This window comes from Cuculus canorus, chromosome 8, assembly GCF_017976375.1.
Source record: "Cuculus canorus isolate bCucCan1 chromosome 8, bCucCan1.pri, whole genome shotgun sequence".
Taxonomy (NCBI): Eukaryota; Metazoa; Chordata; class Aves; order Cuculiformes; family Cuculidae; genus Cuculus; species Cuculus canorus.
The window spans coordinates 28833022-28856846 of NC_071408.1; the positions used below are offsets into that span (position 1 = coordinate 28833022).

The 23825-nt window shown below is 41.3% G+C and overlaps 1 protein-coding gene across 1 annotated transcript; it reads right to left on the reverse strand.

The window, feature by feature from the left end:
- Positions 1-286: 286 nt before the first annotated feature.
- Positions 287-23802, reverse strand: CFAP57 (cilia and flagella associated protein 57). Its single transcript, XM_054073643.1, has 22 exons — positions 23631-23802; positions 23017-23330; positions 20888-21171; positions 20519-20702; positions 19433-19585; positions 18217-18356; positions 17382-17547; positions 16611-16724; positions 15931-16143; positions 15220-15393; positions 14544-14705; positions 13913-14068; positions 11828-11921; positions 10741-10931; positions 9587-9760; positions 8268-8426; positions 7741-7884; positions 6536-6652; positions 5431-5565; positions 5209-5352; positions 1097-1223; positions 287-820 (listed from the first exon to the last, which is right to left on the reverse strand). Exons 1-22 carry the CDS (start codon positions 23782-23784, stop codon positions 651-653), a joined length of 3669 nt encoding a protein of 1222 aa, XP_053929618.1. The 5' UTR covers positions 23785-23802; the 3' UTR covers positions 287-650.
- Positions 23803-23825: the final 23 nt, after the last annotated feature.

Below are 23825 nucleotides of genomic sequence, written 5' to 3' on the forward strand. Positions count from 1 at the left end.
GTTTTAAGCTGAAAGAGGGGAGATTTAGATGAGAGATTAAGAAGAAATTTTTTGCTGTGAGGGTAGTGAGGCGCTGGCACGAGTTTCACAGAAAAGCCATGGCTGCTCCATCCCTGGAGGTGTTCAAGGCCAGGTTGGATGGGGCTTTGAGCAACTTGATCCCGTGGGAGGTGTCCCTGCCCATGGCAGGGGGTTGGAAATGGATGGGCTTTGAGGTCCCTTCCAACCCAAACCATTCTATGATTCATAACATAGGCAATTCAATATGGGAAAATAAAAGGCTGATGTTTATTTTTGCAGCACAATGATATCAAATTAGAATTCTAGCAGCAAAGGCTTGCAGAATTTGACCAGCTTTTCTGAACTAGGACACATGCAAGAGAAAGGTATGTACCTGCCCTTAGCAGGAAGGCACAAAGATCAGTCTTGCGCTGACACATTGTTTTTTTCTCGTAGCTCCTACGCCTCATGGAAAGGGCAGATTCCAGGAAAGTAGAAAGAAGTGAAAGCTGGTGCCTTGTATTCACAGCAGTAAGTGCTGCACAAATGCTTCTAGAGGAAGAGTACAGTATTATGGAAGTCTAACCTATGCCGTTGTATTTCGGATCTTGCCAGGAGACCACAATGGTGTAAGGCACTCTTGAACCAGGTCACTGTTGCTGTGTCTTGAGAGGCTGAACAGCAAGGACTTGTCCCTTCTTCTGGATTTGGTCTCGCAGCTGTTCAATTTCTAGTTGCTGCATTTCTATGATCTTCTCATTTTCCTTCTCTGCATTCAACCTCAGGACAGCTGGGCTGGACAGCTGATCACTGGTGGGAGCTAGAAGATAAAATCAGAGAGGACAGAGCAGAGTAACAAAGGTCCAGCTTGCAGAATTCTTCGGCATGGACAAAAAAAGGCATTTTTCAGGGCTGAAGGAGTAGAGCCAAATAGTAAGATTCTGCAGCATTTAGCAACTTCTACAATCAACGTTACAATATAACAGGTACCACCAGCTAGACAAGCTGGAATGATGTGGAGACAGTAACACAACAGAGACAGTAACCAAGGACAGAGTACTGATAATATGGAAAGCATAAAAGAAGCACTATTCACCTGTGTCTTGAATTGCTTGCTTTTTCTTGGTTAATTTTAGTGCTGACTGGAGGTCATGTACCTGGGTACGACTCATCTCCAATTCTTGCCGCAAGTCATTAATTTCCTTAATCAGACTCACATTTTCCTGCAAAAACAGTACGTCCCATGAGGAAAAGCACAGGTACAATCTGGCTCAGCAATACTTCATATTCTTGGGAAGGACACAGCACCACACAGAATCAGTATCACAAGGAGAAGATACAGGGCAATCAGTACAGTATGTGATGTTTCAGATAAGGCCACGGTAGATTTGCCACAAAACATGACAGTATTCAAACCATATTAGCTCAATAAGCTAATATTTGTTTTGCTTTTCTGACTGCAGCTGCACTCTGAGGTACCATTTCCTTTGCCAGTTCACCGGGATGCTCAGGGCCCTTCCTGGATTGATCCAATTAATTCAGAATTAAAGCAAACACTTCGCATTTCTCCCTCCAGCATGTATTATTTTGCTGTTCATTTGCCAATATATGTCTGTTCACTTAAGTTATCTGTATCTCCTTGCAGTTCTTCAAAGCCCTCTTCACCAGTTCTGACAGACATCCACTTCCAACACTCCTTCCAAATTAAGAAATACATAACATAGACCATATGGAGACTTCAGATACCTATTGCTAACGTGCTGTTACAATGAAAAGCTGGCCCTGTCTAAATCTTTTGTTCTTTTAGTCAGTTTTCAACCCATAGAAGTTCAATCCTCTAACTTTTTTAATCGCCTACCACAAAGCATCTTGCTGAAGGAGTTATGGCAGGGCAAGGGAATGTGCTTTACCCATTGTTGCGACAGACTGAAAGACTTCAGCAAAATCAGTATGGGCTGATAGTAGCAAAGAATGGTAAAACTGTTGCTTGGAATACAGAAACAGGAGGACCATTAAATAAATATTGCTTTTCTGAATTCAATAGAAGTGGAATTATATATTTGCCCGTTACAGTGAAATACCTTATCACATCAACAGCTAGCACAAATGTTACACAGCTGCCATCATACCTGAACCAAGAATAGCAATGATTTCAGCTACCTATGCTAGTTTTTTAGCAGTTTTGGAACACAGCACCATTCCAGCCCCTGGAACTTCATCATAAATGGCAATATTTTAAACAGATAAATGGCCAAAAGGCATACTTTGGGTACCCACTAAAACAAGACAAGGTAAGAACGAGGATTAATGACATTTTCCTATGAAAAAAGTGTCTTCAAACCTTAATTTTTAAAAATAATTTTGGTTAATAGAGATAATTAGGTTGCCTTAAGAGATTTATGTAAGGCACATGGTTTGGTTCCTTACAGTATAAAGTACTGGTACCACACAGCTGAAACCTGTTTAGTAACAAAGCATAATGCTTACTGTGATTATTTGTATATAGATGCACTCAAAAAGTTCAAGTTGGCAGTGATAACTCAGGGTTCATGTACGTGGCGAGATTCTCAATGCCTCACATTGAGACAAGTTCACCGAGTGTGCTTTAGTTTCCCCTCAGTCTGAAGACATTGACTGGAGGAAGATTGTGGAATGCGTTAAGGACTGAACTAATTCGGCAAGATCCATTGTTCTTGCAGGGGTTGCGATGGACAATCCAGCATGAGTTGGTGAGCTTAGGCAGCCTGCTCTGAAACCGTAATATTTTGTTGATTCCAACTTGTTTAACTCAAGTCTTCAAACACAGATGAAATTTGACTACTAAGCATTTATCCCAGAGCTTGATCCTCAGAGGAACACACAAAGAGGAGAACTTCCAAGAATCAGTCAAGGAAATTTTCTTTTGACCAGCTTTCAGGGTTAGGTCCCAGCATTTCTTTTCAGGTGTACTTTAGTCATGAACATTATCATAAGTTTAGTCCAAGTGGTTGAATGCTGTTATCAGATGAAGACCTTGCTTTTGCTCTATTAGACAGAATAATACATAGTACCTTGTATGGGCCTATCTGGACTAGATAGAAATGTCTTGTTTGGTTTAGTGAGTGATAAAAGGCCACTGATTTACACTGATACTGTTTTTCACTGAAGACACGTACTATCCACAGAGATTAGCCTTTAATTCAATCTTTGCGTTCCAGCAGAATGCTTGCACTGCAATGCAATCATCATGCAATGGATTAAAATAAATCTTCCTGGGAAAACCTGTTGTCATGGATATTGTAGCAAAGTAACAACTCTCAGAAAGGGGGCTGATCAAATGTACGGAGGACGAGGCCATCGGTACAACTGCATATAATGTCTGGATGCAATCTACAGCCTACGAAGTCCCTACAGTGTTGACAGGTAGGACGTAGTACGGAAAAGCTCATCCTATACATGCTTCAGTTCAAGCGTTACTTGAAGATTATTCGGTGTGTTTGTTCTTTATGTTATCCAAGTGACCAAAGAAGCCGTTACAAATACAGAAGGCTGGAGGGAAAACTAACAGACTAACAAGAAGCAACTTGCAGATTGGCAAGAAAATTAAAATTATCTTGACAGTTCTAATCACCTGTTGCAGCAGTCACCAGTGAAATGCATCCAGTCACTCAAAGAGCAACGTACAGCTCTGAAAATGTAAGCACAACTGAGGAATAATAGAAATACAGAGCTAGAAGGCCATCAAGATATCATTCACTTTTTCAAAGCAAGCCCTAACAGAAGCTGGTCTACTCTAGTCTTAAAAGCCCCCCGTGAAGGACTGGAAGACTGTGATAATTCCTCCTGGCTATAAAGTCTCATTAATTGACTAGACTTCAGAGAATTGCTTTTTTTTCTTTGAAGAAACCAGGCTGGTTAGAACCTTTGATATCTTCATCTTCCAGATGTTTTATTAATTTGGTTTTAATCATCATCTTGCGTTAGGCTTACTGATCCAAGACATCAAGTATTATCATTATGAGCACCATCTGTCACCCCATTCCAGCAAGGAAATTCTCCAGGTAATTTTCTGAAGCCACCTCCTTTTGTGCCAAATAGAAACATCTAACATGCAGAAGGAGTAAAAAATTGAAACAGGGCCAGGGAAGAAGATCTCTGCTGCCTGAGCTGAAGAAGCACATGGATAAATAGCAAAGAACAGATGAATTAGGAGGGAACTGAAGTCTAACGATCTGGAGGAAGCATAATAAAGTAACAATGCAGAAAGGGCTGGTTAGGGGAAAAGGAAATGCTGACTAGGCAGAAGGAGATCATGGTAAAAAGAGACTTAAAAGAGTTGTCCTCTCAGGATGTTTGGTGTGGGGCTTTAGATCCTCTCACTCCAGATGAAAAGAAATCGAATCTTTGGCCCCAGCAGTCACAAGTTTACCTTGTCTTGTAAGGAACGAGGATTCTGAGCAAGAGATCTGGGGACGAATAGGTACATTCGTCATGTGTTTCTGAACTTCCTCAAAAAGCCTGGATGTGAAAACCTGAAAGTTCTTCTGAATTCAGTCCAGTAGGCATAGGACTACATGGCCAAAAAAAGTCATTTTTTTCTTTTTCTTTTTCTTTTCTTTTTCTTCTTCCAAAGTTACTTCCTAAGCTCCACTACACAGCAAGTATAGCTTGCGCTCAGACAAGTGCAAATTGACTATGATGGCAATTATAAATAGTTGGAAATAAAAAATAAGTACATTAATTCTGTAAAAAATAAATATCCAGGCAGCAGCGACCCCCTAGCTCCTTCTACATTAGGGAAAATATCACAAAACAGCAGCAATTTCTGACTTCAGAGATCTTGTACTTTTTGTCCAGAGAACTGTGAGAACCGTAAGAAACCTGGAGGTGTTCAAGGCCAGCTTGGATGGGGCCTTGGGCAGCCTGGTCCAGCGGGAGGTGTCCCTGCCCAAGGCACAGGGGTTGGAATCAGATGTTCTTTAAGATCCTTTCCAACTCAAACCATTCTATGATTCTATGAGTGGTTTCTTCAAACCATTCTATGATTCAGAAGCTCAATGAACACCACTCTTCAATGGAAGCACTGGAAAAACTTAGGAATTTCGGCAAGGAAGCAAACCAAAATTATTTCAAAATCCTAAGAAACCATAGTATCAAGGCTGCTAAAGTGGTTTTTTGTGCGGCTGCTTCCTTTTCCCCTCTCCATACTACAAGGAAAAGGATTCTTACCTGCACAATGCGTATGTGAGCAGCTTCATGAAGTTCCTGATCCTTCACCACCTTCTTTTTTAAAGCTTCCAAATTCCTCTCAAGATACTCTTGATGTCTCATGTATTTCTGCTGCAAATCTGTGTCCACTGCTTCAACCTCCACCTGAGGGGGCACAGCACGTTGCCTCAATAATTACTAGAGAAATTCATCTGCAAGGAGAAGGCAAAGGCCCCGACTCACCATGTCTGATTGCTGCGCATACTTGGTGTAGAGCTCACGGATCCCTTCCTTCATTTTTTTTGAATCCTGAATTAGGCCCATACAATTATGAAGATCTGCTTTAAATCGTTTGACGAGAGTTTCCATATCTTGCTTCTGCAAGAATGATGTAGGTACAGTCTTATTTGGCTCATCAGAGCACTCTATCATGTGCAATATTCTAGAAAGCCTCACAGACCTGGAGAAAGCCCTCATGTACTTTACTTCTACTTAAGTTTCCAAAAATGTATCATTAAAAAGATTGCTGGGGATGTAAGCACTGCACACATCTAATAGCAGTGGTAGGTTTTATCAGTAATATTAATCAAGGTACTTGCATTAGGTAATGTAAGTGCCAGCATCCCGAGATCTCATCTGAAAAACAGTGTCCTATCATCATGAATGCTATTCCTCACTGTCCTTCCCCAAACAACCTGCATTCTTATTTAAGAAACAGCACACAAATAGTTAATGAGAGGAGGACAGAGACAAACACATATTAGACACATGCACAACTTGATTTCACATCGTCTTCTCATTCTCACGTGGTTTCCACCAGGCCTCTCTACCTGCTTCCTCAGCCCTGCACTGCCAGCTCAGCCCCCTCACTCTCACTCTCGCTCCCTCTTCCTCCCTCACGTCTGACGTGCTTGGTGTCAAACACAAGGGGTTCTTGTCTCCTCCATTCATAATCCCACCCTTCATTTTATCCTACTATTGCCTACCTATTGTCGGAGGTGGCAGCCTGTGTGCTGCTTGTGTTTAGGCCAAGTGCCCGCAGATTGTAGCGTTGGGCAGGGAAGGGTAGTCAATTAAAGCACACGCCTCATGGCTCTGTTCGACCCAGGAGAATACGCATTGATTGAACAAACTGACACCTAAATAACTGGAGTTTTTAACATATCAACTCTCTAAACTGCTTGTTGGCTTCAGAGTTTTCTGCCTTTGTCCCCACTGATGAGAGACTCTCCTGGTCCTTGGACACTGATTCCCTGAAGTACCTGTTTGCTCAGGTTAATGCTTGTGCATTGTTCCATTCCCCCCAAACTTCATCACGTAAGACCTGCACTGTGGTTGCACTCTGTACCTTCTGCCTCTCTTTGTGCATCTCATGATCAGTGGCCTTTAGTTTCTGTTGCAGTCGTGTGATGTTCAGCTTTAACTGTACGCTCTCCTTGTGGAACTGGTCCAGCTCCCTCTCCATCTGAAAGGAAATGGGGGAGGAAATCAGGACTAAAAGGAGACATGAAAAAACAACACATAACAGGAAAACCAGAGACTGGAAATACAGACTTGAGGGAGTAGATCCCCCTTCAGGTTGAATTACAACATGTGAAAAGTCAATTTTGCAACAACACTGCCCTCTGTCAGAATATATAGAAAGCACAAAAATGGATATTCAACTCCTCTTCGAGTTACAGGCATTTAAATGATGTGATGCCTCTTCACCTGCTTAAGTTGATCTGGAGCTTTAATATTCCATCTGAATAAAAATGGGTGAAACAGAAATTAACAGGAATTCCAGTACTGGAAAGAGTAAGTGCAGCAATAAGAACCTGATACTGAAAAGAAACAAATGCATTGAACGGCTGTGGCTACATAAGTGCAGTAGAACACAGAGAGAAATACCAGTAATACAACATTTACTGGCATAAGACGGTGACCAGAAGAGAGAACAGGGCTTTCATCATGCCACTTTGATGTACATACAAATTATTCATTTGTTTGCATTTTATTTAAAAGGCTTTTGTTCTAAATAAAGAAACTTATAAAAACTAACACAATAAGTTTCTTCAATCACAAATAAGTCACTCCAATGAATTTGCTGCAAGCGAAGTATGACTACATGGATATTTTGCACGGATCAGCTGACGAACAGTAATTTGTCCACCTACCTAATGCCTAAATAGAGTTATGTTTGCCTAAATCTGCAACTTTTCTAAGAGAAGTTCACTCTCTCTTCCTCCAGATCAGCAAAGGCAGTGTCTTGCAAACTCTACAGGGTATGTGGAGGGCAATAACATAAGGACAAGACCTATTTTTAAGCAAAACTGATATTACTCAGAGTTCAGAAATAAATGCTGAAACAGAAGCTCAAATAAGTGTGTCGATCACTGACAGCATGTGAGAGAAAATTAAATAGCAGCTATTGTGAGCAAGTATTTTTATTAGCTGTAAAGATATTGAATCAGTGCTGTGTATCCTTGAAACAAGCCAAGGAACAAACAGGGCGGAGTCATCTTTGCATTCAGACTAAGGGCTTAAGTCGCAGAGGGCAAATGAGAGTCTCACCTTGCGGATCTGCTCCTTCATTGTTTTAATATCATTTTCACGTGACTCTGTTTGCTTCTTCAACTCCTCTATACTGCAATCCAGTTTGCACTTGAGCTTTCCCAGTTCCTGATTTTTCTGTTTTAGGTCACATATATCCTTCTCCTGGCAGAAACAGGTGAAGGGATTTAATCAGACACAGCACTCTTGAAAAGATCCCTAGGACAAGACCCTGGTAGATGCAAAACTAGCAGTCATAGAACTCGTGTAAGACTGAACAACCACATCAGTTGCACATCTACACAGGTGTTGAGGGAGCAAATAATAGACAGAGCACAGATCCCAGAGCAGGCCACAAGAAACTCTACATCCCAAACTTGAGCTCCCCAAGAAAAGCTTAGAAAGTCACAGAAACTAAAATCCCAAACTAAAGACTGCCGATTCTTTAATTTAAAACTCAGTTTCCAGCCATGTGCTATTATCACAACACAGTAGTACTAAAGTCAGGAAGGGTGACTTTAACCTCAGCCAATTGTCTTGCTTCTCACCTTGTCTTGGATAGTGTCGTCTCTCCCTTGAATCTCTGTCTTCAGTGCTGAGATGTCCATATCCAGTGACTTAATGATGCCTTGCAGCTTCTGCTGTTCCAGCCTCAGCTCCTCAATGCTGCTGTTCTGCTCATCGAGCTGTTTCAGCTGGCTCTTCAACTAGAGAGGCGAACAAGAAAAAACGTAACAAGTCTCTAAAAGTTGTGCACAACTGAGCCACACTAGTCTGTAAGATACCTCGTAGATGGCATGGGATAAAGGATATCGAACTAAGATAAAATGAAGAAGCATCACATCACTTAAAGACCTGTAACTCAAAAGGTGGTTGAATATCCATTATTCCATTTTTTTATATATCCTGACAGAATACTCAATGCACTACAAGGAATTAAGGAATTTGTATCCAGAAACAAGATGGGGATGGATATTATACACAAGCATCAGCACCAAATAACACTTAAGCCATGGAAAATTTTTAAGATGATCGCTTGTTATATATCTCCAAAGATGTTCAAAATTAGACTGGAAGAGTGCCTAGTTCATAGCTCTTGGGCTTAGTTCACAGCTCTTCATAGCCCTCAAAATCCTTGCATCAGTACTAAGATCTGTGAAGCAAAGAAAGTTGAAACAAAGGAATGGTGCTGGTCAAACTGTGAGGACCCATGAAGAAACACCTGGTGTCTAAAAGACAACAGAACTGAAGACAGAACCATGATAATAGAGGCTATGAAGGAAAAGAACTTTTCTGTCTCTAGATCGCTACTGAAGAAATTGAAAAGAAAAAAAAACCCTCTAACATCCTTAGATCCTTAGGTAAAAGTAGTACTCGGGCAGTAAAAGAGCTAAAAGGTTTTACGCCTCCTTAAAAATTGTAGCAAAACCAATAAAAAATGATGATGCATGCAAACCACAAAGTGTTTATTGCATTGCATGAAACAGTAACTATTTTTCTAACAAAGCAATGCATTGGATCTTGGAAAAATGAAAAGGTTCGTTTCTTTCCCACCATAGGATAGACAATACTACTATTTATGATTTAAAACTATGTAAGATAAAAGAAAGTGTACTTAAAAAAACCCCACACCTCCTACATCACCTGTCCCTAACCATATCAGCAATGCTATTGGGATACAGCTGCTTCTTCTGCCCAAAGATTCTAAACCATTCAAACTGACATGAGAAGGGGCTACTGTTTTCCTATGAAATGTCACATAGCTACAAACTAAATTAACGACTAAACTGACATGCGATTAATCAAATTCAAGCCTTGGCTATAGGTTTTCACGTGCAGTCTGATCCTACCACAGAATAAGAGATACCCTTTTCTTCATGATTCCTATTTCTCCTTTCAGATGCAGGTTTGTTTCCGTTTCTTCCAAGAGTTGCCTCTTATATTTGATTTGGATTTCCTGGATTTCTTGGTCTCCATCTTCTTCAATTTGTTTCTTAATTTCTTCATGTGCTTGAAGCTGCTGCCTCATATTCTCCATGGCCTGCAGTTAAGGAAAGCAAACTTTAGAGAAGATGGCACTAACAGAGCAATAAAGAACAGAAGTCTTTATTTGTGACTGTTTCTCCTGAGAGGACCTATTTTTAGTGGACTCTTGAGTTGCAGCAATATCATTTAAGGCAACCTAATGTCTTTGGGGATTAAAGTAACTTTAAAAACTGTTAGGAGAAACATAAAAAATATTCTTAAGGCTTGGATGCTTCAACTTAGGAACCTGGCCCAAATACAGACATCAGCAAACTTGTTCTGGCTGCAGAAAACACAAACATGCGTAACACTTGAGAAGATCTTTTAGAATTGCTGTTTCTGATGTGTTAGGACCGGTAACCACTCAGCTTTACATCAGTCTCTGTGCGTCTCTCTTCTCACACTCTTTGCTCACATTCATTCCAAACCGGTATTGCAACACAGGGCTGCAAACAGTAATGTTGATAGGATTTATTGACTTTAGATGTGGAAGCTATCAGTTATCTGGCTGCTCTTGGTCAAGCCAATTGTTTGACCTCAATATGCAGTTTTTGAAGTACTCGGGATCCTTCTCTCTGCTCCCCGAATTAGGCACGCAGGAACCTCAAGGACTCAAGAATGGAATTCACCATTTTAGAAATGTTCTCTCTTCACTAGAACAAGGTGACTGAAACTTTCTTTCTTCGATTATAATAAATGTATTATCGAAGCCACACTAATAAACAGGAATTCTTGGATCTAGGAGAGAGGTGAAGCTGAGAATGCCCAAGGATATTAATCTTAGCAGGTTACATACTCGAGGTATGAAGACCAGAAAAGTTGGTAGCACAGCTGGATTTTCCTCATTACTATTTTACTTGTCAATAAATTCCCCCAAGGTTACAGGCAGATTAGGATTTGCATGGAAGGAGACAATCTTTCCTGTCCTAGGGAACATTTTATCACAGTTGGAGATAAACTTAGTCAATAATTTAAACTGCAAATCAAGTCTCCTACCTCTTTCAGCAGAACAGATTTCTCATTAAGTTTTTCCTCATAATATTCTGTTAGGTCCTTCACAGCCTTGCTTTTGCTTTCCTCCAAATTGTGCAATTGTTCCACATAGTCCTTCAGCATCTTCTGGAATTTCTCTTGCAGATCCTGGTATTTCTCATTTTCCATTAATAGTTTCTGATTACTGTCAGATTCTGGTAACAGGAAACATAAGGAATGGATAAAAATAACAGAAAAGATGGGTGCATCCTACCCTTCTACAGTCACCAATGTCTTATTCTCTACTGTCTTTTTTTTGGCAGTAAGTTACACTAGAAGCACTTCACTACTCTCTTCATCAGATATACAGGGGTTATCGACTCTGTGGCCATACAAAATTTTTCACTAGAAAACCATCTCTTGCGTTTCCTGCTCTTCCCTTTACTCAACACTTCACTAATAATGCCTGTTTCAAAGCTGCCATACACCTTTCTCAGTTGTGTCTCTGAATAATCTGCTGTATCTCTGCTTGCTGCATCGGGACAGAATGTTGTTCTGTTCCAGCTTGAACAAGTCTAAAACCTACACCAAAATCTCCCACTCTGCCTTTACAACCGATTAATAACAGCTAATTCACGCAGTCCCCTGAGATGACAACCACAGCAGGCTGTACAGGGACAAATGTTACAGAATATGAGTATGCAATGGACTCATTTCTGGGTGGACTTGATTTTTTGTACTAATTTGCAGTGTTTGTTTTATCTTGATAACAAATCTGGGGTCAAGGTATTTCCACGTTGTGTGCATTGTACATGAGACTTCTTGCTGAAGTCTCTGACTTCACTATTCTTACACAGTGAGCTATAAGATAAACGAGAACATTACTAATCTCAAACCCCAAATGTCTAAGATACAGTTCCCATGTGCACGTTCTCATAATGGTCATGTGTGTGGTGCATTTTTGACAAACATCTGGTCTGCAACACCTCTATGACATACACACATTTTTCCTCGTACTTGTATTCTAGTAATCTCTCCCTGTGACATTACTGGCTATGAATCTAATGCACTTCCTCCAGACTCTCGTTACAAATGCTCGTTATAGTCTAACCTAGCTGTTGCACCTCCCTGGCCTGTTTATTCATCAGCTCAGACAGTTGAAACTGGTGTTGTAGCTCCTGTTTTTCTTTCTCTGCCTGTAAAATCTGGGGAAAAAAATAAGAAAAATACATTTTAATTTGAAACTAGGCAAAGCAGTGTCAAAGTTGTTTGTGCTCTTGCCCACGGTGGGGAACACATACACAACAGAATTTACATTTGAAGTTTCTCAGCAAAATTCAGATGCCACGTGTCACTAAGACAAGTTTCCTCAGAGATGAGTTTGTTACGATGATGGAAAGCTAGGGGAAAGTAGGAAATGGAGTTCACATAATGCAGGGTACTGTATAATCTTAATATTATATTAACAAGAAAAGTTTGTGAGCTACAAAAGCTTCTACTTCTTTGTGTGCGCCTGCCTGAGAAAAGTTTGCAGTTCCACAAATTGTTGTACAGATATTAAAGTTCAAGATGTTTCCTGTCTCACTTGAAGGAATCCTGAAGTCCTAACACAGACATTTGTTTAGAATGACATAAACCTAAGTTTTGAATGCCATGTGCTTGAAACGTCCGACTACCACCACAAATGACTTCATCTTCTAAAAAAGCACAAAGAACTGGAATAAGAAATGTTGGGAATTGTACCGTAAGTACATTTTTTTCAGTTTCTTCTCATAACGACTGTGTGGGTCTTGCATAAGCAGAAATACTGTTTTCCTGTTGGACACAATAACTAGAAAGGTTAGCCCCAAGCCTGTCCAAATCTGTCATTCGGTTTAATCTTAACATGACACTTGGAGAGGAAGTACAATTTGCCTGCCTAGAGAACTTCTACTCACCTTCAAAGGTGTTTGCTTGCAAGCCTATCATCTACACACCTCAAGAAGTTATGGCCAAGCACTACCTATGAAAAGACCTGAAGAACTGCAGAAGAAGACCAGCACAGATAAAACATCTATAAGAAGTGAAGTGGTAATAAGTCAAGCTAAACAAAAATAAGGAAAAATAGAAAGGTTAAAACTCGGGTTATTTAAATGCAAAAAGCACAATGAGAAAAGCTAAAGAGCCTGAGGAACTACTTGAGGAAAAGATTGAACAATTAAACTTCCTCAAAAAAATCAAAATCAGGAACCTGTCAGAACATTTGCAGGGACAAAAGACAAGAGCACTTGAAAATGACAAGACCATACAAGAATGAAACAAGTGAGTAACTTGGTAACTTGTTACTTCTTTATATGGAGCCAAACTGAAATAATACTCCAAGAGACTGTGTGCAGCTCAACAAAATAAGCAGCAACAAATCACCACGACAGGACAATATTCACCCAAAAGCTTGAAAAGAACATGAGGCTGACAGAATTGAATCATGTGATATGTAATCTCTCACTTCAAGCCATCTTACTGCCAGAGAAATTGCTATTGGATCACTTGCCTTCTAACTCAAAAAAAGGTCCAGAAATACAGCAAATTACAGGTCAGAAATCTGGTGTGTACACCAAACAGATGGACAGAATAGAATAGCAGTAACGGACACAGACAGATAAGACAATGAGAAGAATTATCGTGGCTTTTTGCCTTTCAGGGAAGTCCTGCAGTATGGCCACAGAGAAATCAATAAAGACATGAACAGAAGAAATCCAAGGAATATATTTTACTTCTGTTTTCAAAGCATACAAGACACTTCAGCAGACATTCTTAAAAAAACGGCCAGGGCAGAAAGAAGGTGGCATTAAGAAGAATAATTGTTGCATCCTACAGCAGCTGCAACCTTGTATGTGACAGAGCTTTTAAGGCACAGTCCCATTTCTACTCAAGGGTGATATAGCGCACAGATCCTTGCTCTCAGGCAGCATTTATTGCTGGAACTGTTTTTAGGTGAAGATACTTACAGGCTATCTAGGCGAACTCTTGCATCCCCTTGTACTTATAAAGATAGTTGACTCAAAGGTAGCTTCATGCCTTACAGATACCAAGAACACCTTTGTCAGAAAGGAATGCTTCGTTTTTCAGACGCTTTAAGGCATTCATACACATGTAATGCAAGCTTGAATTCAACTCTTCAATAAAAGAGTATTTGGTTCTGCAACATGAATCATACCTGGTGTTTGGTTTTAAGGAAGCCTATTTCTTGAGTGAAATTATCTTCTAATTCCTTTATTTTTGATTCACAGCATAGGTCCTTGAAATGCAGCTGGTAATCATTTTCTATCTGTAGCTCTTTCACACGAAGCTGTAGGTCTAGCATTGCTTGGCTCTGTTAGGACACAGATGAGAAGGTAGTTTTAAAAGAGAGATAATTTGCCATTAGCAACAGCTTGGTAAGTACCTTCCATTCAGATGCACATATTTATGAAAGACAGCCTTTGCAGAGAATTTTCAGACAGACCAAGAAGTTTCAGAAGAAAGGCCTCTTAGTTATCTTACAAGATGGTCTGTAGAAATGCAGATTCTGATTTCTCTTTTCCATTAAAATTGCTTTCAAGAGACCGGGGAAAGTGTCAGAGAAAAGTCTAAACTTTTCTGCACACTCACTGTTCATACAATGCAGTTTTCACATTGACAAACCGCTGCAGTTACTTGCTGTAAGCTCTTTTCATTACAAAAGTCATGCAAGCTCTCTTAAACAGAAGGCCATGTAGGAACACCGAGTCCCAAGCATCACGCAAATGTAAATCATAAGTTGCACACTAGGAATCTCATGGTTCATGTTCACGAGTTGCTCCTCCTACCTTCTCTTCTATATCTGACCTGATGACCAGCACTTCCTCAGCATATTCAGCTTCCTCTTCATATTTCACTATATCACCTACTTTATCATTCACTTTCCAGACAAATATAGAGCCGTCCTCTGAGGCAGTAAGCAGATGCTGGTCATTGTTTGTTATGGACATCTTAGAAGGAACAGAAAACAAAATAATAGTAGAGACAAGGAAGAATGGAGACACAGTTTGATTTTATACCAAATTTTTCTCCCTACCCACGTACTCCCAGTCATTTCTACCACTGAGAGTCAATAACGGAAATATTAACATAGCCCCACTAGCAGCATTTTGATTATGTCCTCTACTCTTGCTCCACCATGCTTCATACAATGGGAGAAGAGAAGAGAAGAGAAGAGAAGAGAAGAGAAGAGAAGAGAAGAGAAGAGAAGAGAAGAGAAGAGAAGAGAAGAGAGAACATATGGAGACATTGGATCTGCTTCTGCTCTCAAAGCTGCAAGGAAGGTTTTTAAAAACCTGGAACAGAAAAGACCTTCTAGACAGTTATAGCACAGCCAGTGAATTTATACGAAAATTCCAAAGGCCTCAGCCTTAGTTTTAACATACTATGCTATGAAATGGGAAGGAGAATTAGTACTAAGGAGATGTGTGCAGCTGGTATTGCAGAGAAAAGAGAGTACGTTACCTTTGTAACAGCACCTACATGGGCCTGATACTCGTTAAAATCCTCCTTCAAAGGTAATGGGTATTTCATAGCTCGAATCGTCCCCAGAGATGTACCAACAAACACCATGTGCCCGGAATGAGAAACAGCTACTGCAGTATAAACAACATCAAAAGCAGGCACTTCATACTGGATCTAAAGAAAAAACAAACCAAAGCGCACAACCCCTCACATTAAATTCCGCAACAGTATTTGATCACTTATTGCATGAGTAATTGTTATACCTCTGCTTGCAGCAAACAATGCAGTTAAAAGAATCTAATTAGTATTAAGCTTTATAGATATGCATTATTAAAATTTCAACCCAAGTTCCACAAGTTGATCACTTCTGAAAGATGTAATGGTTATCACATACAATTTGCTACTTTTCTGGACAAAAGAAATGCAAGACACTTGTATTTCAGCAAAACAGTTGATACAAAATTACCAAGATGATTTGTTAGCTGGATTAGAAGATTTCTAGGTAAATCCAACTAAAGTTAGAAAAATACAAAACTTACAAAATCTTAGGTTTCATTGTAAAAGACATAAGAACACAAGGAAAGTGTCAGTAAATACTGCAGCTATCAAAACCAGACTGATTCCTACTTAGCCAATGGATGACAAGGAAACCAAAGCACTAGTCCGCTTCCCAGAGAATTCATCAAAATCCCAGAGGGCTTCTTAACTCACCAAAGACTCCGAAATTTCTTTGAGAGTTTGGTCAGATCCAACAGCAAAGATGATTTTGGCATCAGGAGACAGGGCAATGCTGCTGTAGATGCAGGACTTGAGCACGCAGTCTGACTCCCTTTTACCTGTCAACAAGTTCCACTCATACACAGCACCATTTGTGTCACAGGAGACAAATTTCGTATCATCTGCGCTCCATTTTACTGCACATACCTGGCAAAAGCAAAACATGCAAAGGAGCCTGATGTGGAAGTTATAGACATAAGGCATGGAGTCGTTTTATCAGTAAATCCATGACAGCTTTGGAATCATACTCCTAGGTCTTACTTAAAAACCCCTGGATGATTCCCAACTAATTCCATCCTAGCATTAAAAAAAACCCAAACCCAGTAAGAACTACTTTGTGTACAAAATGTCAGGAAAAAGCTCATCTAAATACTGAGTAGTACATTTTATTTTTATCATTTATTACCAATAAATCATTCACCTTCAATTTAAGGACAGACTCTTCAGATGTATCCTGTGCATAAATTGACTCCTGACAAAAAACCCCTGACTTCCGTATTTCTGTTTCTAATTTTTGGGCTTGTTTCTGATCCAAAATTGTACTTTACCTTTTCAAAACGCATCTTACCAACTAGTTCATACTTTAATGAGTTGGAATGGGTTTGTTTACTAACCTTGCCACTATGACCTTTCAGATTATGAATATTCTCAAAGGTGATGCTGGAATAAATTCGAATCACATTTCCATCAACTGCAGCGAAAAGATGTCCTCCGTTACTGAATGAGCACTACAGAAAGAACACAATCACCCATTACTGTAGATGCAGTGGATAAAAAAATCATGCATTGAATTCCAATGACATCATCTAATAGCAGAATGTTACACGAAAAGAAAAATCCATAACATAATTAGCCTCTTACTTTCTTCATTGTTGTTTTCCTCTGTGAAATTCAGTCATAGAATGGTTTTATTTGGAAGGGACCTTAGGAACATTCAGTTCCAAACCCCTGCCATGGACAGGGACACCTCCCACGAGTTCACGTTGCTCAAAGCCCCATCCAACCTGGCCTTGAACGCCTCCAGGGATGGGGCAGCCACGACTTCCCTGTGCAACCTGGGCCAGGTCCTCCCCATCCTCACAGGAAAAGATTTCTTCCTAAAATCTAATCTCAATCTCCCCTCTTTCAGCTGAAAACTGCTACCCCTCATCCTATTCCTGCAGTCCTTGAGTATTTCTGAGCAAATTGCTCCTCCTGCTGCTTCCCAGGTCCACAATTAACGCTTTGACCTCCAGGCTCATTTTCCAATAGTTAGAATCCTTTTCTCTGTGCTTTCAGACGCTAAATCCCACTAGGATCTCTTGGAGGGTTCTCTATCTTCTGTCACATTCTTCACCCCACTGTTCCCTGTAACTCCCCAGTTTAATTTTTCCATAACTCCTTACCTCGCTACATTTTCTCACAGAAAACTCCTTGAAAACACGCATGTCGTCATACAGTAGACTTATATATCGTAGTTTGTAAGAAAACCCAATCAAACAGAAAAGGCCAGTGGGATGAAGCGATATTGTGTATGCTTCCTCGTGATATTTCTTACACAGTTCCAAAGTGCTGAAAGAGAAAATCATGGCACAGTATGGAACAGTCCCAACTCCCTATGCATGCTTGCCAGGACATCATCTGGCCCAGCAAGGACACCTGGAGCTACAATCTGAAGCTGCCTTGTCCTTGAGGAAATGTGTTGGCATTCAGTTAAGTAACGATCGCACAGATGTTACGGCAAACAAAGGCAAATCTGAACTTTCTGGTTCACAGAAAAGGTGTGGAAGGTGCAAGAGCAAATCCTTGATTACTGTAATACAATGAAGAAGGTAAATGAACCACTGATTGCAAACCTACAAAAAATCTCTTCTGAAATTTGCTTTTCTCCCCATATAGAAGCTTAAAAAATGGAGTCATTTGGCTTAAGAACTACAGCTGCAGAGCAGGAGATGGGACAACACCATCTTAAGACAAAGCTAAATGAAACATTCCTGAAGGGTTTTTTTGCGAAAACTCATGAAAACTCAGACACAAAAATGGCTTAATAGGAAAGGCTCGTTTTAAAGGCACTGCCTATTCACACCTCCCAAATCATGTCATTAAGACCATTTACATCCCACACCACACAAGAATTTTATCAGAATAACATTCTCCTTTATATGAAATCACTGCTGTTACCTGCTAAATACAATACACAAAAAAAGCAAGAGGTAATAACAAACACAAACAACACTTTACTTCATATTGTAATTCCAGATGCGGACAGTTCTATCCAGGGAACAAGTAGCAAGAATGGGTTTCCAAATACAGACGTCCAGGCCAGTGACTGAAGCAGAGTGCACTGAGAAATTCAGATAAACGAAATAAGCTGCCTCCTTCTGAGAAGCAAATAGAACATAAAAAAATCACCAATATTTCACTGCAGGCAGTAAGTCAGGTAAGAAATCTATCAGAGCTCTTTGCACACAGTAATCAAATAGATTTGAGGAAACAACTTAACCCTTTCACTGCACCAGTCTGATCATTACAATGTTAAAAACATAACAACGTCAAAATCAGTTTTAACTTTATAATTAACAAATCAAGAAAAGTGATGAAGGGAAGATGTAGGCCCCATAGTTCTCATATACTAATGAGAGCGGAACATAACTGTAGTGTCCAAAGAAATGCAAGTCAGATATATAAATAAAACTGGACCTGGATGAATTCTGTTCAGATCTTCTGGTCAGACAAATATTTAAAAATAATCAAGTGTTTAGTGCTAAGCAGCTTAAGCAGGATGTTTAGTTATTCCACGCTGGAAGTGAAACACCAATAAAATCTTAGGCTGTGTGCAGAAAAAGGACCTGTAACAAAATAACCCTTCCTGTAAAGATCTTTCTATATGTCTGCATGTACCTTAGGTATTCAACTTCATGCAAGTCTATTTCATAAGGCATTTATCTCTTGTCTTTGCATTATTTAATTCCTATTAATTCCTTCAGAGTAGGGAATGTTTTTCATTATGTTTGCCCTTCACAAAGAGGTTTCACTTCTAACTACTTCAACAACTCTTATTTTAGACTAACATGAGATTCCCATTACTGTTTCAGCTTTATCATTGCATTAAAGTGTTCATGTAATATAGTGGAGCATAAACTACTACAGTTAAGATAAAAATCTCTCTGCTAAAGCCTTACTTAAGTGGTTCAGCAGTGACACCCCCTTAAACAGCCTTAACAGTGTCCTCTATTGATCTGCTGCATAACATCAGATATTCGTACAGGGCTACTGAGATACAGCTCTCAGAGTAGCACGCAGAGCACTTCATATGATGAGTTTTTAGGGCTTCATATGCCCTTTGATAGATTTTATGAGAATGCATCCTAGAAAGCCAACCTGAATAGCCTGTGCCATAACAATTACAGCCCCTACAGGACATGACGACTGTGGAATGCGGTAAGATTGCACTCACCTTCGTAAGATTGGTGGAGAGCATAGTAAACATGTAAAGTTGATTTGTACTTGTGCTAACAACCATTGTTTCCTCAGAGGGGCTGAAGCATATGCATATAATGTCCTCTCTGTATGACTGTTCTGCCTCACTGCTGAACATGTCCTGAGGAAGCTGAACAAAAAAATGCATCCCATGGGATAGTCCAGATCTCCATGTTTTAGTACACTCTCACAAACTTTTGCTGTAATGCTATTCTACTAAGCATATACATAACATCAGTAAGACAACTTGGATATTTCATAATACCTAACTACTGCAAGGTAGAAAAAAGTGGATAACCTAACTGTATCTATAGCATTACAGCTGAAAAAAAGTGTCAGAGGACATTTCAGCAGTAATCTTAAGTGCTGCATTAAAGAAAAATGAAAATAGCAGCAGAAAAACATTGAGGAAAAAAATCTAGCAAGGGGCAGTATGAAAACTGCCTGAAAACTGAATAACAGCTCTTTGCAGTGCATCATTCAGGTCGGTAACAGTCCTATGACAGGTTGTCGTGCACGGAGAAGGTCTGACCTTTTAGGTCCAGAGTATGAAGGCTTGACCAGGTCATCAGAGTAAAACGTTCTTATCCAGAGACTGCAGTAAGTCAATGCATACAGATCACTATAGAACAGTTAGAAAGCTTACTCAATTACTTAAGAGTGCATGTCTCATGGCAGCTATAATAAATAGCTGAGAGGAGAAAAGCTTTGCTTTGGAAAAAATAAGGCAGCTGAATTCTTCAAAACTGATGTACACTACTTCTTAGCTCAAAAAGACTCCGTAAAGACAAGTTTCTTGAAGGTTTCCTGAAGTTTAGCAACTGCAAAGCACATTTTTCATGTGGGAACACGCACAGCTACCCTGCAAAAGGACCTCTGTCACTGAATTTCAGAGTGAGCTCTGGCAACTCCCTTCCTTTCGACATCACGGGGACAGTTAGCTAATGCTTACAATGTAATATAGAGATCTGCTAAAAATTATTATTAATAACTGAATTGGAAGCATCCTGTCCTGTCTCAGTCTCTACAGCATAATTGCTTGGAAAAGCTTTTTTCTCCCTACCCAGATTTCTTGACTCTCCTTGTAGACTTCCTTTTCCATGGTCTTCTCAAACAGAAGAACAACTCCTGGGCTAGAAGAACACGCAAAGCCTTTGGAATAAGCTGCAATTGCAGATATTTGAGGCAAAGAATCCTGTTGTGAACCATCATCTTCAGAGGCCAGTTCACAAGAGACATAAGACGACCTGCAAGTAGGAAATAAATAAAGATTTAAGAATAAAGAAAGGCAAATCAAAACACGTTTATCATCAGGAACCAAAATATTATAACCCATCCATAAACTGGACAAGAAGGAAATAAGTGAATGGCCTGCTTTAATCTATGTGCATGAGCAAGAAACTACTAGTAATAGTACTTAACAAAGATTTACCTCTCACATTCTTCTGTTGTTCCATCTTCTAGTTTCCTGGGTGGTTTTCTGTACTTTACACTTGTCTCCCAGTGCAGCTCTCCAGTTTCAAACAACACAAGTTTGCCTGTGTCAGTGCCACACACAACTTCTTCCTCGGACAGCCAGGTATGGCACAGGTAGTTTTGTGGCTCTTCCTTTGGTAAATTTATCTGCTTCAAAGTTCCTTCGTTGTACTTAAAAAGTTTAAAAAAGCCATTTCCAGTGACACAAACCAGTGTGTTGTCTCCAGGACTAAAACTCAACTATGTAATGAAAGAGAGAGAAATTATTTTACACAACTATGTTCACAAATAAGGAAATGCTATACCTGTTCAGAAGACTTTCAATACAGGAAAACAAACAAGGCAAGAAGGTTCACAGAAACTTATAGGAGTTGAGAAGAGACTAAGAAAAAGCCATCATAACTACATATTGCAGTTTTTCCCCTTTCAAAACTGCATATATAAATTTCACCTGATGCTACAAATACATTAACTTTAATAAGCTAAGACACTATCTGAATCACAAGGCAATACCGAAGAGAAAGTTGTCTCTGCCCTTCAGGATTAAATGAGAAAATAAAGCCAAAATACATATTTACTGCTGATTAGCAAGTTTTTCAGCCAGGAAGATTCCTGAAAAGCAGGACTATTCATTCCTAAAGGCTGGGAATAAATTCTGTATTTCCATATTTCAGGCAAACCTTGCCCATTATTCACATTAATTCACATAATTAGGAATTTATAGGTGAAAATACTACAATAGCCATCTCATGAACAACCGCAGTAGTAGTTAGACCTCATTTTTCATGCTTAATGGGTCTCTAGACAGCAGCTGTCTTTACAGTTACTCTCCTCTCTTTAGGAATCGAACTTATGAAGTCAGTAGTTCACCCAACCTCTTGAAGCAGCACCCTAGAAGAAACAGCAAGTAAGGTCCAACTAACCAATGTATTGAAAGCCTCTTATCTCCCTGCAAGAAAGATAGTAAAAAGGGCACGCAAAGCACGATGCAGGAATTGTTTGAACACCACCAGTGTTCACTCTCCCTGGGCTACTCCTCTGATCTGTAGAAGGAATAGATCACTGGAAGGACAAGGTGCACGAGCATGCTGAGAGCTTCCAAGATGCATTACACCTACTGAGCACAGCCAACGTACTGAATAAGTGTTTCTGCAGGGGCAACTGAACTGGCCACATCCTATAGATCTCAGATGATTTGAGAGAACCTCATGTGATATGGACACAAAAATGTTCATGAGTCAGAGCAAAAGTTCCTCCAGCCCAGCATCCTATTGCAGTGATGCCAAGAAAGTTCAGAGAGACTGTAAATAAACTGGAGTCCTGCATTCAGTTCTGGAGTCCTCAGCACAGAAAGGGCATGGATCTGTTAGAGTGAGTGTAGAGGAAGCCACAAAAATGATCGGAGGGCTGGAGCACCTCCCGTACAAGGACAGACAGAGAGTTGGCCTTGTTCAGCCTGGAGAAGGCTCTAGGGAGTCTTAAAGCAGCTTCCAATACCAAAAGGGGCTACAGCAGAGCTGGGGAAGGGCTCTTTGTCAGGGAGTGCAGGGACAGGATGAGGGGGAATGGTGTTAAGCTGAAAGAGGGGAGATTTACATATTAGGAAGAAAAGTTTTCCTGTGAGGGTGGAGAGGCCCTGGCCCAGGTTGCCCAGAGAAGTGGTGGCTGCCCCATCCCTGGAGGTGTTCAAGGCCAGGTTGGATAGGGCTTTGAGCAGCCTGATCCAGTGGGAGGTGTCCCCGCCCATGGCAGGGGGCTGGAACTGTATTATCTTTAAGGTCCCTTCCAACCCAAACCATTCTATGATTCTCTGATGTACAGCATGGAGTCCTCTCTTCCCTCGTGGCCACAGCAATCTGTGCAAGGACTGAATTTGCGTGCTGTCTGGCACCTAGTTTTTGTTGAACTGTGTTTGATCCTTGATCGATCCACTTCTCCGTCTTTTTTAAATAGTGCAATGGGTTCCCAAAGCACTTGTGAATCAAAACGTTAAAAACAGGCCATGGAGCTGCTGTCCCCACTCAGTTTTGGAGGCAGGCGTGTGCAGCCTGGTGGCTCCGGAGTCGTGAGGGTTGCAGCCGTTACCTGGCAGACACCACCGCCCGGGGCTCGAATGCAGGCCTTCGCCAACAGCTGCTGCTTCTTCCAGAGCCAGAAGGTGAGGTGGCCCTCAGGGGGGGCCATGGCGGCTGCCAGGTACTGGCCATCGGGGGAGAAGGCCAGTGACACAGACTCCCGCATCGGTAGCCCCTTGGCCACCAGCCTCCTCCGCTGATGTGACCCCGCCAGCGCGCACACTAACAGGGCTGGCTGCTCCTCTGCCAACACCTCGGAAATGGCCAGGAATTGCTGGTCGGGGCTGACGGCCAGCGCCTGCACGCCCCGGCTCTTCTTGGTGCCTGCGGGGAGGACAGGGGTCAGGGTGGGGTGGATCAGGGCTGGGAGTGAAGTTTGGAGTGGGGTCAAGGGTCAAAGTTCAAAGCAGGGCTGGGAGCAGGGTCAGGGAGTGGAGTTGGGAGCAGGGCTGGGAGCGGGGTCAGGGAGTGGAGTTGGGAGCAGGGCTGGGAGCGGGGTCAGGGAGCAGGGCTGGGCAGTGGACCTGGGAGCGCAGTTTGGAACAGGGTCGAGGAGAGGAGTCTGGAGCAGGGTCGGGGCAGGGCTCGGGGAAGGGCTCGGGTCGGCAGCGAGGTCGGTGGCACCTGGGACGAAGCAGTGCGGGCCGGGCCCCAGGCTCCGCCGCACGCACCCCGCCCCCGCCGCGTGCAGCACCTCGCGCTCCCCCAGGAACCGGACCCCGCCGGGTACGCACGGGCGGCACCCGAACACCGACACGGGCTGCAGCTCGGCCGCCATCGCGACGCCGCTGCCTTGGCAACCCCGACGCCGGCGACGCC